At 67.7% G+C, this 17,745-nt stretch overlaps 2 protein-coding genes across 12 annotated transcripts in view; one reads left to right on the top strand and one right to left on the bottom strand.

The window, feature by feature from the left end:
- The window catches only part of AATK (apoptosis associated tyrosine kinase), a 32,556-nt gene extending 17,902 nt beyond the window's left edge, over positions 1 to 14,654 (top strand). For 7 of the 9 annotated variants that reach the window (XM_023244279.2, XM_023244283.2, XM_045044403.1 and 4 more), the window contains 12 exons: positions 1,033 to 1,180; positions 3,483 to 3,562; positions 4,040 to 4,158; positions 4,275 to 4,440; positions 5,278 to 5,411; positions 7,201 to 7,285; positions 7,378 to 7,499; positions 8,773 to 8,922; positions 9,374 to 11,981; positions 12,116 to 12,263; positions 12,394 to 12,579; positions 13,581 to 14,654. In XM_023244279.2, the coding sequence (XP_023100047.1) occupies positions 1,033 to 1,180; positions 3,483 to 3,562; positions 4,040 to 4,158; positions 4,275 to 4,440; positions 5,278 to 5,411; positions 7,201 to 7,285; positions 7,378 to 7,499; positions 8,773 to 8,922; positions 9,374 to 11,981; positions 12,116 to 12,263; positions 12,394 to 12,579; positions 13,581 to 13,621 (3,987 nt within the window). In that variant the 3' untranslated portion in view covers positions 13,622 to 14,654. Of the gene's footprint in view, positions 1 to 1,032; positions 1,181 to 2,452; positions 3,277 to 3,482; positions 3,563 to 4,039; positions 4,159 to 4,274; positions 4,441 to 5,277; positions 5,412 to 7,200; positions 7,286 to 7,377; positions 7,500 to 8,772; positions 8,923 to 9,373; positions 11,982 to 12,115; positions 12,264 to 12,393; positions 12,580 to 13,580 lie in introns of those variants that run through there. The other 2 variants (XM_023244281.2, XM_019818379.3) reach the window with 2 other exon arrangements.
- Positions 14,655 to 15,669: 1,015 nt separating this feature from the next.
- BAIAP2 (BAR/IMD domain containing adaptor protein 2) overlaps positions 15,670 to 17,745 on the bottom strand; it is a 62,774-nt gene continuing 60,698 nt past the window's right edge. For all 3 annotated transcript variants that reach the window (XM_003997264.6, XM_045044206.1, XM_045044207.1), the window contains exon 14: positions 15,670 to 16,018. In XM_003997264.6, the coding sequence (XP_003997313.1) occupies positions 15,949 to 16,018 (70 nt within the window). In that variant the 3' untranslated portion in view covers positions 15,670 to 15,948. The remainder of the gene's footprint in view (positions 16,019 to 17,745) is intronic.

Genomic DNA, 17,745 nt, shown 5'->3' with positions numbered 1-17,745 from the left:
CTGGTTGTGGGCTCCAGGGAGGAGAGCTGCTATTGTTTGAGTAGGAGTTGTTTTGCATCAGGCTCTGGATTTCTGAGACTTTGGCTCTCCTCTGGAATGTGCTCTGGACCTGGGGGGAGGGGTCTTCCCCACAGAGAGGTGCAGCAGCGGCATTTCAAAATAGCAGCCAGCCAGGTGGGGCCCAGCCCCGGGCTGCCCAGGCCAGGCTCTTAAGGAGCCCTGGGAGCGGGTAAAGGCCCACCTGGGTCAAGGTCCAGGGGGACGGCTGTGGAAGGTGGCAGGGTGCCTGGCCTGGGGGTGGAGGTGGGGGTGGGCTCCCTGCTCTGGGCACTCAGGAAGGCTCTTTGTCTGGAAGGGGTAGGGGCACTTAGATGCCCCTCCACTGGGGCGGGGGGGGGGGTGGTGAGGTCCCCCCCATCCCCGTCCTGTCCCCACTCTCCAGCCCTAACCTTGAGGTTGAGTTCACAGGCTGGGCGGGGCTCGGGCTGCAGTGGGGAGGGGTGGCAGACAGAGGAGTGGGGGGCTGACTGGATGGGCAGGGGCAGCTGGCCTCGGCCTCTCGGTCTCCTGTCTCTGGCCCCACCGCCGCCCCTGCTGGCCGCTGGTCACTGGCCACTGGTCGGGGTGGACCCGGCTGGGCCAGGCGCTGCTGCCCTGGGGCTCATGGCCCCCCAGGCTTGAGACTCTGGCCTTGGGAGGCTGGTTTTCCTCACAACCAACCAACACAAACAGCAGCCCTCTGGCCCTCTGGGCAGCTGGTGTCCCTGGTCTCCTGGAGGGGGAGGGGCTCGGAGGGCCGCGTGTCCTCTGCCCTGAGGAGCGAGTGGAGGGGTACAAGGGGCAGCCGGCAGGTGCCCCAGCTCTAGGTCAGGCCCCCCAGCCCGCTCCACCCCCAGGTCCAGAAGAGGTGATAGCTCGGTCCTTTCTGAGCCTGTCCTGTACCCTGTGACCGTCCCCTCCCCTGCCCTGCCCTGCCCTTGTCCCCGGAGTCCTGGCGCTCCCCGTGAGCCTGGCACCCACCTACCGCTGCAGGAGTTTGAGAATGCTGAGGGGGAAGAGTACGCAGCAGGCTTCTCGGCACAGGGCTCCCCTGCCTCAGGGGCTCCGAACGGGCCAGACGTGTATGTCCTGCCACTCACCGAGGTCTCCCTGCCCATGGCCAAGCAGCCGGGGCGCTCAGGTGAGTGAGCCCCCCAGTAGGCCCAGCTGGTGTGCAGAAGGTGCGACTCGGGCCTCAGCAGCCGGTGCCCCCCTGGGCGGGGGTGGCAAAGGGCTGGCGTGTGCCCCGTTCTGCTGGGACCGGGGGCGCCGCGGGCAGGCCTGGGTCAGCCTGCCCGCCAGCTCCCCCACCTGGGGGCTGCTGTGCGAAGGGGTGGCCACGGGGGCGGGGGACCTGTTGCCCTGGTCCTGGGATGGGCTGCCCGTGTGCAGGGAGGAGGGGCTCCTCTGCTGTCCCTGGACGCTTGACCCCAGACCACCCCCTCAGCTCCGGCTGGCCACGCCGGCACATGGGCCCCATTGTGCCCAGTGGGTGGGGCCCACCCACTCGGGGAGGAGGGGCTCTTTGGGGCCCCCTCTGTGGGCGGGGCTGTGAATGGGCCTTTTACTCAGGCCTTGGGGGTGGGGCAGGTACAGGCAGGGGCCTCCTCCCATAGTAGCTTCCTTGCCTGGCCTCCTGTTTGTTCCCCACCCTGGGGTCTCCCCACCAGGGTGACCACCCACAGGGCCGATGTGGGCCCGAGCTTGCGAGGTTATAGGTCAGCATCCAAGCTGGGCTTTGAACCTGCCTGCTGGAGGCCGTCCCTGTGGAAGCCCCTAGGTGTGTCTGGAGCCTGGGGTGGGAGACGGTCCCTGGCTTCATTCGGTTCCATGGCAGCCTGATCTCAAGTCGTCTCCCTGGAGCTAGGCAAGGCCGGTGCCCACCCCAGCTCCTCCAGGAGCACCTTGGGAAGGCTGTCAGGCCCCGGGGTGGGGGTGGGGGGGGGAAGGGGACAGCCTGTTGCTGTGGTCATGAGCTGGCCCACCCCACCCGCTCTGTTCCACACCTTCCCAGGCCCGTGACCCTGAAGTCCAGACTTCATCAAGGGCTGCGGGCCCCCAAGGCACTGGTCTGGGTCCTCAGCCCGAGGGCCCAGGGTTCCGTGGGTATCATCACCCCCACCCCCCGAGCCAGCTTGAGGCAGGAGCCAGGGCCTGGGGCTCAAAGGCATGTGCACATCTGTTGACTGGCCCGAATCAACACCCCATAAAACCCCGAAGGTAGACACTCTGCTGTAGGAGGCCCCCCCGACCTTCCTGGGTGACCGTGGGGCTCTCTGAGCCTGTGCTGACCCTGGACACTGTAACTGGTGGGGGAGCCAAGGGTCATTCCAGGAGACACTCCCTTCCCCCCCCACCCATGCCCTCCCCCCGCCCCCCTGCCAGCCTGGGCCTGTCACCTGCAAGCAGTGTCGGGGACCTTGAAGAATCTTTGAGACTTGGCTTCTCCCACCCCTCAGGGGACTGTCCCTGAGGGTGGGGGGCCGGGGCGTAGGAGCGAGCGGCCGCCGCCGGCTTTCTCCATTTCTGTAGCTCACGTGTAGTTCTGTAGGGTTCCCCGTCTCTGGGGACGGGAGAGACTTCAGGTGATGCCGGGGTCAAGGGCTAAAACCCCGAGTAACAAGTATCACCTGGACCTGGAGAGTGTGGAGGAGTCCGCAGGCTGGGGCCCAGGGACGGGAGCCCCGAGACTCAGGGCCCGTGCAACCCCCATCCTAAGTTCTGCTCAGCATCAAGGTCAATATTCCCTGGGAGCAGCCCCCCACCCCCGAGGCTCTCTTGGCATCCCAGGCCCAGCCCTGTCCCCTGGCCCTCAGGACAGTTGGCGTGGGAGCAGAATTCGGGGAATCCCTTGGGGCACAGGGCACGAGTGGGTTCAGCAGCCCTGGCCCTTCCTCTGGGGCCCCCACTGACCCTTCCTCCCTACTGACCTCACCCAGCACAGCCTGTAGGAGAATGGGTCCTGTGTGCTCCGTACAGGGCTGTGCCAAGCAGACCCCAACAAAGGAGCCTTTGGTGTGCCTGGTGCTGGAATGCCAGCCTGTGGCAGGGGTGAGGGGACGGGCTGCTCCGGGGCCCTCCTCCCCACGGGCTGGGCCCCGGCCACACTGCCTGCCTGGCATTGCCTGTGCGCCCGTCCTGGCTCCAGGCCCTACTGTCTTCAGCCTGGCTCGTCCTGGTGGCCTGGGGCACAGCCTTTGCAGACCCAGGAGAAAGATGCCCGGACGTGACTTGGAGGTCTGCAGCTCCCCTGGGAGGCAGGCACCCTGTTCTTGGTGGTGGCCCCCAGCTGCAGCCCCGGCTCTGGGGGGTCTCAGGGCAGCTCCCCAGAAAAGGCCAAGTGGACAACCCCTGAAGGGGCCGCCGGGTGAGGGAAGATCGGGGCAGTGACAGCCTGAGCTGGGGTCCCTGAGCCCCCCACCCCCACCCCCACCCTGTTATAGTGCAGCTGCTCAAGTCCACAGACCTGGGCCGTCACAGCCTCTTGTACCTGGAGGAGGTTGGCCACGGCTGGTTCGGGAAGGTGAGTTGCTGACCCTGGGGTGGGGTGGGGGAGAGGGGCTGACCCTGTGGGCCCCTCTCTCCCCTGGCAGGCGGAGGGGCAGGGTGGAGGCCTGCTTCTCCTGGGAGCCACCCCAGCCCTGGGGTCCCCTCCCGGGGGGGGGGAGCCCTGCTGTCAGATGCCGGGAGGTACTTCTGAGAGGCGGGGGTGGGGGGGCAGCGTCTCAGTCCTGGCTTCTCCCTGATCCCCAGCCCGGGTGGGGCAGCAACAGGTCCCCCTTCCTCCCTGCAGACCCCCAGAGAGCTGAGGACAGCTGGGGGGCTTGGGGTGACCACCAAAGAGCAAATGTTTCAGCTGGGAGGGTCCACCCAGGAGGGGCCCAGAAGCCCTTTTGCAGATGAGCGTAACGAGGCTTCCGGGCTCGGGTTCAAGGGGAGAGAGGAAGAGCAGGGACTGGAGGCGGAGCCCGGGGGGCCGTGGTGACGCCCGCCCCCACAGGTGTTCCTGGGGGAGGTGAACTCGGGCATCAGCAGCACCCAGGTGGTGGTGAAGGAGTTGAAGGCCAGCGCCAGCGTGCAGGAGCAGACGCAGTTCCTGGAGGAGGCTCAGCCCTACAGGTGGGCGGCCCCCGGGGCCGGCTGGGGCGGGGAGGGGGGGCTGGGGGCGCGGGGCGCCGGGCCCCGTGGACAAAGCCGAGCTCTGTGCTGTCCCTGCTCCTCCCCCACCCCTGCAGAGCCAGCCCCCTTCCCCGCCCGCCCGCCCCCTCCTGCCCTGAGTTCGAGTCAGGGGGGCAGCCTGTTGGCTCCCGCAGGGCCCTGCAGCACAGCAACCTGCTTCAGTGCCTGGCGCAGTGCGCGGAGGTGACCCCCTACCTGCTGGTGATGGAGTTCTGCCCCATGGTGAGTCCCCGCTGCCTGGCCCTCCAGCCCCTCCGCCCCGAGCTTCTGCCCAGGATGTTTAGAAGGAGGGCTCAGCCTCCCCACAGAGGAGCCTTTGCTGAGCTGGGGACCCCTCCTCACCCTCCCGTGGGCCGTATGTTCCCCCGGAGGTGGGCTCTCCGGGGCAGAGGCACCTGCAGGGGGGAGGGGGGCTCCAGGTCACTAGGAGGGTGGCTGCTGGGTCTGGGGCGGGCCCAGCCGCCTGTCCTGCTGAGTTGAGCCAGTTTCCCGAGACCCGCTTACCTCACCGGCGTGTTCTCCCGCCCGTGACTGCCTGCACGATGCCCCCAGGGCCCCTTCCCCCCCAGACAGCTCTGCACCTGCTCTGAGCGGCCCTCGGCAGACATGGGTCCCTGCAGCATGCAGGCCCCCACTGTCTGGTTTCTGGACCCCTGGCGGTAGCTGTGACCCCCCCCCCCGGGGCTCCCCCAGCACGGCTGGGCCCTCCTCAGGGATTTGCCAGCTGACCCTCCGGTCGCCTGCCCTGTGTTCCCACCCGGCTGGGCGTCAGTGCTCAGATGACCTGTCTGCCGCTTGCCAGCAGTGAGGTGGCGAGCCTATGAGCCCTGATAGTCTGCACACGGGACCTGGTCCTCCCGGCCCGGCAGGGTTGCCTGGGTCTGCAGGGACAGTGGGGAAAGCGCCCTCTGACTGTGGGGTTGTCCTACTGAGAGCCGGCCACTAGGGGGCGGATTTGGTGGCTCCTCTGGGTAGCTGCACCCCCACGTTGCCCGCAGGCCCTGGGCGGGAGGGGCTGGGCGGAGGGCTGGGCGGTGACAGTGCTGCCCCTCTTGGCAGGGGGACCTCAAGGGCTACCTGCGAAGCTGCCGGCTGGCGGAGTCCATGGCGCCCGATCCCCTGACCCTGCAGCGCATGGCCTGCGAGGTGGCCTGTGGCGTCCTGCACCTGCATCGCAACAACTATGTGCACAGGTGAGGGGGTGCGGGGCTGGCGGCTCTCCGGGGGGTCCCCGTGAGCTCTCTGTGCGGCCTCTGCCCCTGCCTCGGGGTTTGTGTGAGGGTTAGCTGACTTTATTTATTCAGCCTCTAGGGACCATTGTGCCAAGGAATCTGGTTAAAGAAAAACCACCAGAGAGGGTGTGGGGAGGTGGATGCTTGCTTCTGCAGGGGGGCCGGCTGGCCTGGGCAGCACCCGTGGGGGCCCAAGGCCCATCCTCTGTCTCCAGGGGGGTCAGAGCCACCACACTGGCCCTGCTGGCCTCTGTCTGCCTTAGACCCCAGGGGGGAGTGGGGGAGGGATGGCTCTGTCCTTGCTTCCCTCCCTGGCCCTGGAAGTCGGAGGGGTGGACCAGGGTGCCCAGCGTAGGAGGATGTGCCCAGAAAAAGTGGTAACAGTCAAGCGGCAACCCCCAGCCCCGGACTCTGCCCAGGCCGCCCTCCCCAACAATGTCCCGGTGCTCCCGGACTCCTCACGGGCCGCCCTCCCCTACAATGTGCTGGTGCTCCCGGACTCTGCCCAGGCCGCCCTCCCCAACAATGTCCCGGTGCTCCCGGACTCCTCACGGGCCGCCCTCCCCTACAATGTGCTGGTGCTCCCGGACTCTGCCCAGGCCGCCCTCCCCAACAATGTCCCGGTGCTCCCGGACTCCGCACGGGCCGCCCTCCCCTACAATGTGCTGGTGCTCCCAGACTCTGCCCAGGCCGTCCTCCCCAACAATATCCCAGTGCTCCCGGACTCTGCCCAGGCCGTCCTCCCCAACAATATCCTGGTGCTCCCGGACTCTGCCCAGGCCGTCCTCCCCAACAATATCCCGGTGCTCCCAGACTCTGCCCAGGCCGTCCTCCCCAACAATGTGCTGGTGCTCCCGGACTCTGCCCAGGCCATCCTCCCCAACAATGTGCTGGTGCTCCCGGACTCTGCCCAGGCCGTCCTCCCCAACAATATCCTGGTGCTGAGTGATGACACATACAACTCCAGCATCAGTGATTTTGTTGAAGAGGGCAGCTGCCAGCCTCCTGACCTGCCCGCCGGGCCCGCCCAGCCCCAGGCCCCCGCACACCCGCCGGGCGCAGGCCCGTCTGTGGCCCTGGTGGACGTGTGCTGGCCCCATGCTTGCCCCGGTGCCTTGTGCCCCCAGACCCCCTGTGGCCAGCCAGCGGGCAGGGCAGAAGCCCGCAGCCCAAGGCCACCCGGTGGGGGTACCGACGGTGCCGCAGGCGGTCAGTCCCTGCACCCACCTTGCCCTGGGCCGGAAACGGTGCCCAGCCCTGTGCGAGCAGGGCAGGGGCAGGATCCCCTGGGACACTCGGGACCTCAGTTTCCCTGCCGCTGCCCGCCTCCTGGGGAGCTGAGGGTGAGGGCGTAGTGGGCGGGAAGGAAGCCTGCAGTGGCCCTGGCTAGCTCGTGCCCGGAACGGGTCAGCAGACGTTGAGCCACTGGGGTCAGGAGAGGGGTCCGGTAACGGCGGGGCAGTGCCTTCACGAGGGCCCTGTGGCCTGCCCCGGCCCTTTCTGGGCCTCGCTTTCCTTGTCTGCATTGTAACATTCGAGGCCCTGTCCACGTGGATGCCCCGGGGAGCCCCGTGCTGGGTGAGGGACCCGGGGCTCGGGGCAGCGGGTGGATGGGCCGCCTCTCAGATGCCCCTTCCTACCGGCTCCCGGCGGTGCCCTTGGCCACAAGCGGGCTGGCCCCTCAGCGCCCCGAGTGCCCCCAGCCCGGCGCCGCCGCTGACCCCCGCCCTCCCGCCCTCCCACCCTCCAGTGACCTGGCCCTCAGGAACTGTCTGCTCGCGGCCGACCTGACGGTGAAAATCGGCGACTACGGCCTGTCCCACGGCAAATACAGAGTAAGCGGGCGGGGCCGCGCGGGGGGTGGGGGTGGGGGGGTCAGGGCCGGCCGCCCAGCACCCTGGGGTGACCCTGGGCCCCGCGCCTGCAGGAAGACTACTTTGTGACTGCCGACCAGCTGTGGGTACCGCTGCGCTGGATCGCGCCCGAGCTGGTGGACGAGGTGCACTGTAACCTGCTGGTGGTGGACCAAACCAAGGCCAGCAACGTGTGGTGAGCGGGGGTCCCGGGGGCGCGGCCGGGGCGTGCCCCCCCCGCACTCAGTGCCCGCCCTTGTTCTGTCCCCCGCCATCACAGCTCACGGCTGCCAGGCCAGGGCCCAGGGCCCGCAGGCTCGAGCGGGTCGAGTCCCCTCCCGCCCCGTGCTGGAGGGGGTGAGGGCCAGTAGAGCCACACGTGTGGTGACAGGCTTCTCTGTCCCACTTCGTCACCCTGTAGGAGGTGGGGCTGCTGGGCCACCTGTCGCTTCCCGGTGCCAGTGGCCCATGGCCCCGCCCCACCCCGGGACCCGCTGACACCCACAGACATCAGGCTTAGAGCGAGCGTGCAGGTTGGAAGGCCCGCCGGGAGCGGCAGCAGGTGCCGAGTGGCCTCCGTGGAGGGGCCGGTGATCTCCCACGACCGCCGTGTGGAGGCACCGCCCATCCTCAGCACCTGCACCAAGTGGGGCACAGACTCAGTCCTGCAGCCTCCAGAGGCTCCGCTGCGGGGGTCCCTGTGCCTGACCAGCCCCTCCCCCAACCCCCACTCCCCGGGCCTGCCTGTCCTCCCTCTGCTCCTAGCGAGCCCTCAGAGCCTGGATCCACGGACCCACCCTCCCTCCTGAGCACCCCTGAGCCGCTTAACTGCAGCCCATCAGCCACTCCGTTCCATCACCGATCTCCCCAACCTGCCTACCCTGCCGCACGCTGACTGGGGCCTCTCAGATGGTTCTGGGCCGGTCCCCCTGACTTCTCTGTTGCCAGATTTGTTCTGTTTCTCACGTTCCCGGTCTCCCGGGACGGCCTGGGGCCCCAAGGAGCTGGGGGAAGTATACCAGAAGGAACCCAGTCGCCTTCTCGCAGCCTGCCTGTTCCCCGGGCCCACTCCTGCCGGGCTGGGGCGCACCTAGACTCGCCCCTCCCTCGTTCTAGCCCCCAGTGGTACCCAAGGGCTGGGAGCTTCTCCAGGCCCCCACCCCCACCCCCGGAACAGTGTCTGGCCTTCACCGCAGCAAGGGAACGAGCACACAAAGGAACAGACCTGAGTTTGTGGAAAGGCCAGTGTGGTTTTTATTTGCCCAGGTGCCCCGGACACAGGCTTGGGCCTGGCCGGGTGGCACATCCTGCCAGTTTACTGAAGGAAAGTGCTGTCCTTTGGGAGGGGCGTCCCTAGGACACTGGTGTGGTGACAGGAGCTGCCCTGTGGTGCCCACGGCTCTGAGATCCCACGCAGCCATGCCGTGGCCAGCCACGCCGGCCCCCTCTGATGGCCCTTGCCTCCGTAGGTCCCTGGGCGTGACCATCTGGGAGCTCTTTGAGCTGGGCGCACAGCCCTACCCCCACCACTCCGACCGGCAGGTGCTGGCCTACGCAGTCCGGGAGCAGCAGCTGAAGCTCCCCAAGCCCCAGCTGCAGCTGACGCTGTCTGACCGCTGGTGAGGACCCTGTGACGCCAGGCTGGGCAGAGCGTCCCCAGTAGGAAGGTCAAGACCACGGAGGGTGCTCTGAGTGTGAGCGCCTGGGTTTCCAGCCCCCGCTGGCTCTCCCCTCCAGGCCCCATCCTGAGCCCACAAAGAGAGGAGCCTTTTCAACCAAAACTCAAACTCACCTGCAGCCGGGGCGGGGGGGGGTTCACTCACGGAAAAGTGCTTCGGCCCCCAAACCTCTGGGCCCACCTTGGGAGAGCTGGGGCTCCTGTAATGAACTTGGAAGTTCTCTTCAACGTCCTTGGAGAACTCTGAGTATGAGGAGAGGCCCCCAGACCTTCGTGCGGAGGGCCGATCTGCTCTTCTGCAGGAAGTGGGGTCCTGGCAGGGCGGTGCCCCGGGTGCGGGGTGGGCAGGGACCCCTGGGCAGGGGCTGAGCCCCAGGCCTCCCTGCCCGCAGGTACGAGGTGATGCAGTTCTGCTGGCTGCAGCCTGAACAGCGGCCCACGGCCGAGGAGGTGCACCTGCTGCTGTCCTATCTCTGTGCCAAGGGCGCCACTGAGGCGGAGGAGGAATTCGAGCGGCGCTGGCGCTCGCTGCGGCCGGGCGGGGGTGGCGCAGGCCCTGGGCTGGCAGGCCTGGCTCTGGGGGGCGCGGGCGAGCTGGCCTCCGCCTCGTCCTTCCCGCTGCTGGAGCAGTTCGCAGGCGACGGCTTCCACGCGGACGGGGACGACGTGCTGACGGTGACCGAGACGAGTCGCGGCCTCAACTTCGAGTACAAGTGGGAAGCGGGCCGCGGCGCCGAGGCCTTCCCACCCCCGGGGGTCGCAGCGAGCCCTAGCCGCACCGCTTGCCTGCAGGAGCTGTGTGCCGCTGACGGTGCGCCCCCGGGCGTGGTGCCTGTGCTCAGCGCGCACAGCCCCTCGGTGGGCAGCGAGTACTTCATCCGGCTGGAGGAGCCGACTCCCGCCGCCGGCCACGACCCTGACTGCGCCGGCTGCACCCTCAGCCCCCATGCCGTGGACCTGCTCCCCGATGGTGGTGACCAGGACGATGACTCGGAGGGCAGCGCGGCCACCTCGCTGGCCATGGAGCCCCTGCTGGGCCATGTGCCGCCCCCCGAGGGGTCCTGGGGCCGCTGTGACTACCTGCATGGGAGCTGTGCCCGGGAACCGTCCTGTCCTCTGAGCTCGCCCTCACCCGGGACCCTCGTGCTGGCGGAGCCCAGGGAGGAGGACGCCGACTGGGGCACAGCTGCCTTCTGCCCACCCTTCTTGGAGGACCCAGTGGGCACGTCCCCCTCGGGCGGGGAGGAGATGGGGGCCACCGAGGCCTGCAGGGCCGCCCAGCCCAGACACTGGAGCTCCAACGTGTCCGCCAACAACAACAGTGGCAGCCGAGCACCAGGCTCCTGGGACCCGGGACACGTGGCTGGCTGCATGGACTGCTGCCCTGGCCCAGAGCACACCTTACGGGCTGCCCCGCAGCTAGGCGGTCCCCTGGCCCTAGAGGACCCCACAGAGCCTCTCCTTGGGTCAAAGGGGGCCTCCTCTGGCCAGGAGCTAGGCCGCTGCTTTGGCCTTCCTCTTCTGTGTCCTGCTGAGGGCCTGGCACCGGCCATCTGCCTGGTGACGTCCTCCCGGACAGAGGCAGCCATTAGCCAGGCTAACAGCCCCCAGGCGGAGCCCAGGCTTGCTGAGGAAGCTGAGGGCTCTGCCAGACCTCAGCTACCCCTTCCCTCTGTCCCAGCCCCATCCCAAGAGGGAGCCCTGCTTCCTGCCGAGGCGGCCAGTGCCCTCGACACCCTGCCCGCCTTGCCCACGCCTGCTGGCAGCTGGGAGACTGCCACTGAGGCAGCCCAGACCCCAGACAGCTACAGGGTTTCCCCTGAGCCGGGGGCGCCCGTCAGTGAGGATGAGGACATGACAGAGGCCACTTCTGGTGTCTTCGCTGATTTGTCCAGCGATGGCCCACTGGCCGAGAAGCCAGACGTGACTCTGGCCTTCCGCTCTTTGCAGAAGCAGGCGGGGACCCCCGACTCTGGGGACTCCCTGGATATCCCACCTTCAGCCGGTGATGGTGGTGGCTGCGAGGTCTTCAGCCCATCAGGTATCGGCACTCCCGGCGGGCAGCCCCGAGCCCTGGACAGTGGCTATGACACAGAGAACTACGAGTCCCCTGAGTTTGTGCTCAAGGAGGCACACGAGCCATGTGAGCCTGAGGCCTGTGGGGAGCTGGTCTCCGAGGAGGACAGCCCTGGGCCCGAGACCCAGCTCTCCACCTCTCTTGGTGGCCTTGGCCAGAAGAACCCCTACCGTGACTCAGCCTACTTTTCGGACCTGGATACAGAGCCTGACTGCACTTCGGGCCCCCAGGAGAAGGGAGGAGGTGACTTGACCTCCAGGCTAGAGCTGGACCTGGAGAGCTCTGGGCTGCCGGCCGCACAGCCCTCCCCTGAGTCTGGTGTGGCTGGGGGGACGCGAGGCACTGGTCCCAGAGAGGTGCTGCCGCTGCTGCCTGAGGACTTTTCTCCAGGGCCAAGTACATGCCCGGAGGGCCCCAGACCGGACCCTCCCTGGCCCCAGGGCCCTGCCCAAGGGCCTCCAGTGCCCAGCCCCGGGGGTTCCAAGATTTTCCTGCTGACCCCAGTCCCGCTGAGCTCAGAGAGCCACCTCCCTGAGCTCCAGGAGGCCCCAGTACTGCCGTCCGGACCCGCCCAGCAAGAACGGACAGGGAGCCCGGGTGCCCCCAGGACCCCACTCTGCCTGGCCCTGCCGGGACTGCCCGCAGCCCCGGAGGGCCGGTCGGAGGAGGAAGAGGAGGACAGCGAGGAGAGCGATGAGTCGGATGAAGAGCTCCGCTGCTACAGCATCCAGGAGCCCAGCGAGGAGAGCGAGGAGGAGGCGCCTCCCGTGCCCGTGGTGGTGGCCGAGAGCCAGAGCGCGCGCAACCTGCGCAGTCTGCTCAAGATACCCAGCCTGTTGTCGGAGGCCTTCTGCGAGGACCTGGAGCGCAAGAAGAAAGCCGTGTCCTTCTTCGACGACGTCACCGTCTACCTCTTCGACCAGGTGCGCGGCCGGCCCGGGGCTCTGCGCGGGGGTGAGGGTCCCCTTCCCCCCCCCCCCCCCCCCGCGGGACGGGAGGCCGTGGGCGTGGCCGCTGCTGGCGCCGGAGCCACGTGCTGCTCTGCTCCTCCATCCAGGAAAGCCCCACCCGGGAGCTCGGGGAACCCTTCCCGGGAGCCAAGGAGTCGTCCCCCGCGTTCCTGGCGGGCGGCCCCCGCTCCCCCAGCGCCCCCGGCCGGCCGCGGCGGGCAGACCGCTCCCCCGACGGCTCCGCGGCGGAAGAGGGTGAGCGGGGCGCTGGGCGCGGCGGGGGCGGGGCCGCCGGGTGGGCCGTGACGTCGGGGTGGGTGGGTCTGCGTGACGTCGCGGGTGGGCGGGACCACGCCACGCGAGTGACCGGGCGGCCGGCCTGCAGGTGGAGGGCTCGCGTGGGACGACGGCTTCTCGCCGACGCCGGCCCCGGAGGCCGCCCGGCCCGCTCCCGCCGCGCCTCCCAAGCAGACCGCACCCGGCCCCTTCTCGCGCTTCACCGTGTCGCCTGCGCCCGCGTCCCGCTTCTCCATTACGCACGTCTCCGACTCGGACGCCGGGTCCGTGGGAGGTGAGGCTGCGGCGGGGCTGGCGGGAGGGGGGACACGGAGTCGGGACAGTGGAGAGGGCGTCCGGGAGGTTACCTGCTGGGGGCCGAGGCTCTGGACAAGCTCAGTTTTCAGACGGGGCAACTGAGGCTGGGAGAGGCGGGGTCACGCCCAGGCCTGTCTGTCCTGGCCACCTTGGCCTCGGCCTCGCCTCTCTGCCTTCTGGGGAGATGCAGTGCCCCGCACCCGGCTGGCCCAGCACCTCTCTGGGTGCCTAGATGGGATGCCACCTGGTCCTTGGGCCTCGCCCTCTTCTCCCTTCTCTGGAGGCACCAGGCTGGACACTGAGCGCCCCCCACTTCGCCCTCTGCCTGACCCTAGCCCCCCAAACCGGCAGCAGCCTCTCCCATCACGACCTTCCCAGCCCCTTCCGCCCCCCCCCCCCCCCCACCATGATGTGCTTCATCCACTGCCTGCCCCTCTCCCCCTGACCTGGCACATATCAGACCCGATGGCTCTTGTCTGGAGACACAAATGACTGTGGCTAATGTGCCCAGATCACCCCTCTCTCCAGGCTCCATTCCTCGGTCAGCCTCCGACCAGGAGGGCTCGTCCCTGCCAGGTTGACCCCCGCCATGTGCCTGACAAGTTCTTTTGCATTCCTGCCAGCTTTCCCTGAAAGCCCACCCAGGAAATGAGATCTCTGTCCCCAGGCAGGCTCCGTCCGTCTGGGGAAGAGCCGGGGCATTTCCTTTGTTGGATGAGCTTTGTTGGGCCTGAGCCCTGGTGAGGTGGTGGAAAGAGAAAGAGTCCGGCTCCCACCTAGACGGATAGGCAGACCCATTGCGGTGAAGGGGCCCGAGGCGGGCAGCCCCAGTGGTCATTGGTCCCTAGGCCAAGGGTGGAGGTCAGGGGGAAGTGCTGGGGCAGGGGACTCTGTCGGCTGTCCCCAGAGGGCAGGGCCCTCTCAGGCATCTCTGTCCCCGCTGTCTCTCCAAACACTCATGTGACACCTGTTTGCCAGGCCCTGTAGCCGGTGCCGGGGGCAACTGTAAAGAAGCTTGAGGCCCAGGCGGGCACCCTTGGAGCTCCTGCCAGTCCTGCTCCAGGCAGCAGCGAAGATGGTGACCGAGAGTGGAGACCTCGGTGTTGGTGGTCGTCAGCAGCTTCCAGAGCCTCGGTGCCCCATGCAGCGCCCCGGAGCAGGGCGGGACAAGAGGCCTCCTTCGGCCGTGTGCGCCAGTCCTGGGCTGCCGGAGGGGCAGGACTTCTCCTGGACACGGGTTTGTTGCTAGCTGCTGAGGATGACCTCTAGCCTCAGGCCTGAGCAGGTCCCCTCCGTACAGCTGCCCCTCCGCCGTGACTCTGCTAGCGGGCTGCTTGGCTTCTGAGGCCAGGGGACCGGCTCTTGGCTGGGGGGGGGGGGGGGGGGAGGGACTTTGCACGCCCTGCCCACTAGTTCCTGTGGTGAATGACACAGGCCCGCTGGGACGGCCTCTCTCTGCCCCCTTCTCCCCTTCTGCCTGGTTCTGGGTTTGCCAGAAGAGGACCCTGGGCTTGTGTGTCCCCAGCCACCCTTACCTCAGAGTCTGTGGCTGTATTTCCCTTCGGTGACTCAGCTGGACCCGCAAACCCTCCCTCCCTGTCTGGGCCAGCTCCCATCTGAGTCCACGGCTGGAGCCTGGGCAGGTGGGGCAAGGCGGGCGGCCCAAAAGATGGGGGCTTCCGGCCACACCTGTTCTAGAGGTGCCCGCGGCTGGCCAGCCTGGCCCGGCAGCCCCCACAATCCGCGTCAGGGGCCCTGCCTGCAGGGGTGGGGGTGCGGGTGGGAGGGAAGTGGGGGGCTGGGCAGCACAGGGAGTATTTTTGTAACTGCTGTTGTCTGAGCAAATGGAAGCGGGGTGATTTTAAGTTATTGTTGCCAAAGAGATGTCAGATTTACTGTTGCTTTGGGGGTGGGGGTGGGGGACTTGTTTTGGGTTTGTGTTTTTTGTTTTCATTAGTCTGAGGCTTCGGATGCTGGTGCCATGATTTCCTTGTTCCTTTTTTGTTTGTTTTTTAAAAGAAATCAAGCTAAGAAAACAAGCCTTCATGCTAAGCGTGTTTTCTTTTGGGGTTTGCGCATAAATCCCTGGGCGGGGGTGGGGAGGCGGGGTGGTGCTGGGGTGGGGCCTGGCTGCCAGCTGTGCCTGGGAGGGCACAGTAGTCCCTTCTGCCCAATGCCAGTGGGGTGCGGGAGGGTGCTACCTACCCACCTGCTCCCCCCCGCCCCCCCCCCCCCGCCCCACACCTGCCCCGGGCCGTCCTTGCTGCACCCTGGTGGAGGGGGACAGTGACTTGGGCCCCACCTCTCCTCCGGTGGAGGTCTGCACAGAGCAGGGGAGGGGACTGACCCCAACAGCCCTCCCTTCTTGTTCTGTAGTTGGTGCTGACTAGGTAAGAACGAGGTGGGGGGCCTGCAGGCCCCTTCCCCCACGGGAAGCTCCTTCGAAGGCCTTTCCAGAGCACGGGGTGGGGGCAGGGTAAGGGTGAGGTAAGAGGGTTTCTGAGGAGCCAGGGCTTCTGTGCTTCTCCACCCCAAACGTGGGCTCTACGACCCCACTGGGCCCGTCTCCAGCTTCTGCGGGGCCAGAGGCCTGTGTCCCACCCATGACCCGTTTTGTTTCTGGTACAGGGGTAGGGACAGGCTTTGGGCAGAGCAGGGCTCCAGGGCCCTCCCTCCTTCAAGGGCCGGGGAGGGGTGACTGCTGCCTGGAACTTGTCAGCTGGGGGCGCCTGGCCCCGAGGCCAGTCACTGCGCTGTAGTTCAGCCGCAGACACGAACGACGAGGATCTCCGCACAAAGCAGCTGGGGCGCAGAGGGCGTCCCCGGCCGTGTGGCCTGCTGTTCACTCCAGGGACAGGGAAGAGAGCTGGGGGCCAGCAGCCAGCTCTGGACGGGAGTGCGGGGGGCATGGAGGGGTCCCCCAGCACTGCCAGTGGGAGCGGGGCCCAGGAGAGCCACAGTCGAGGGCTCAGAATAAATCTGTGTCGCAAAGACGGTGGCGGCCTCTCCCACGTCCTCTGTCCCAGGCCTCCCACCCCCTGGGGCTGACAGAGCACGAGCGGGCACGTGTGGGGCAGCCTGTTTATTGACCAGACACGTGGGGCTGGTGGAGCGTCCCTCCCTGCACGAGCAGGGGCCGCTGTCGGCCCCACTCTCCTCAGCCACGGCCCGGGGGCCACCTCCGAAGACAGCCGGGGTCCAGCCCAGGCCAGACTCCAGTGGGGGCAGAGCCAGGCAGGTGAAGGAGAAAGTTCTCTAAATGGGGACCACGCAGATTGTTACAAAAGAGGTTCTGTGCGTGGGCAGGGCAGGAGGGTCCTGGCGGGCAGCGGTGGGGACTTGGCCATCAGCTGAGGAGGGGGGCGGACCTGTCGTTGGTCACTGTCGGCTTCAGCTGGACGTTGGCGAAGGGATTCCTGAAAAAGGAGAGAAGAGGGGTTTTAGTGTGGGAGGGGCACTGTGGGGGGCGCAGTGCCGTCCTGGGCTGCCCTACGCCCGGGGGGCCCCCAGCCCTGCGGATGGCACCGGCCCGGACCCCGACGGCCCAGCCTCTGAGCTCAGAGCAGGTGGACAATGGAGGCCGCTCGGGGGAGCCCGGGAAGGGCGCTCGCTGGCCGCCAGTGCGCCCCATCTGCGGCCGTCAACCCTCATGGGGCGGGTGGGGGCCGTGGGGCCACCGAGCCACAGGATGGTTCCTTCTCTGCAACCTGAGCCCTGAACGGGCCTGCATCCAGGTTTCGTGAGCCGCCCCACAAGGCCAAGGAGGCGCCTCCCATCGGCCCAAGGGCAGCGGCGGACCCATTTGTAAAGACACGCCATCGACAGACACGGACAGTTCAGCGCACACAAACCCGGCCCATGCGTCCCGGGCTCCCAGAAGGTGGCTGGGTGCAGACCCACCCCACGCCAAGACGACACACGGGGGTGCACGCACACTGGCAGCAAGGAGGCCAGCAGGGGTGGACGAGGGCTCAGCCACCCGTCACCCGGGGGGTGACCCCCGAGGCCACAGCTGACGGACAGACGGACGCGCCAGACAAGAGGTGGAGATGGGACGAGATGAGCACAGCGGACGCCGGCACCCGGCCCGGAGGAACCGCCTGGGCAGGGACAGCACAGGACAGCGGGCTGGGGGTGACGGCACAGATGGCACGTGGGACACGGAGGGCCGGCACGGACAGGACCGCACTCCCGGCGAAGCGCTCGGCTCTGCAGCCGTTACCTGGGGCCGGAGTCGCTTCTGGCGCAGCTGGGCTGGTGTCCACGGGGCGGGCGGGCGCTCTGTCCAGTGCCAGGGAGAGCGCGTGGGGCGGGGCACCTCCCTGTGTTTTCTAAAAAACTGAGACACTTGGGACTGAACTTTTAAGAGGAGCAGCCGCAGACACTAGCTAACTTCTTGGCGAATGAGGTCTCTGTCTCCGTCTCCGGGATGATGGCTGAGAGTCCCGTGTGGGCACACTGCTTACGACTGTCTTCTGAGTCATCGACCCCTGGCCTCGAGGCCGCTTGCAGCCCCACGTGGGGCCTCAGGCTCCTCCATGCGCTCTGGCGCTCTGTTCCGCTGACGCGTACAGACGAGTTTCGGCTTTTTGGCCGCCTGGAAGCTCCCAAGACCAAGTCTCCTGTGACCAGTGACATCCGCCCCCAGGACAGGGCGGTGGCCCGTGCCCTGACTGCCACCTTGCCTAGACTCTGGTTCTGAAGGAAGGCTCCGGGCCTTGGCTGTTCCCAGCCCGGTTCAAGGCAGATGCCCCGGGGGGCTGGAACTCGGCCAATCTTGTTCATCTGGAGTTGGGGACCGAGCCGAGGACAGAGCTCAGGCCCTAAGCCCGGGGAGGGAGGGCAGCTCCTGTGCTGGCTGGAGCCAGTACAGAGGGGTCAGGCCAGGTGGGTCGGGGCAGCAGCACAGCCAGACAGGCCTCCCCGCAAGACGGTGTCTGGCCTCTGACCCCCCCCTTTCTTCATCTTCCCCCAAACAGGGTGAGCGGGGAACACGCACCATCAACACTGCGGGCTGAAGACGCCCCCGGCCTCCCCCTGCAGCCGCGCCCAGCCCAGCCCCGACCAGAGGCCCCTGGGTGGGGCCGTCTAGGGTGCCTACCACCTTCTGTGAAGAACGGGAGGGTGTCAGTGCGACCCTGGG

This window comes from Felis catus, chromosome E1 (assembly GCF_018350175.1).
Source record: "Felis catus isolate Fca126 chromosome E1, F.catus_Fca126_mat1.0, whole genome shotgun sequence".
Lineage (NCBI taxonomy): Eukaryota > Metazoa > Chordata > Mammalia > Carnivora > Felidae > Felis > Felis catus.
This window is presented reverse-complemented; position numbering and strand designations above follow the sequence as displayed.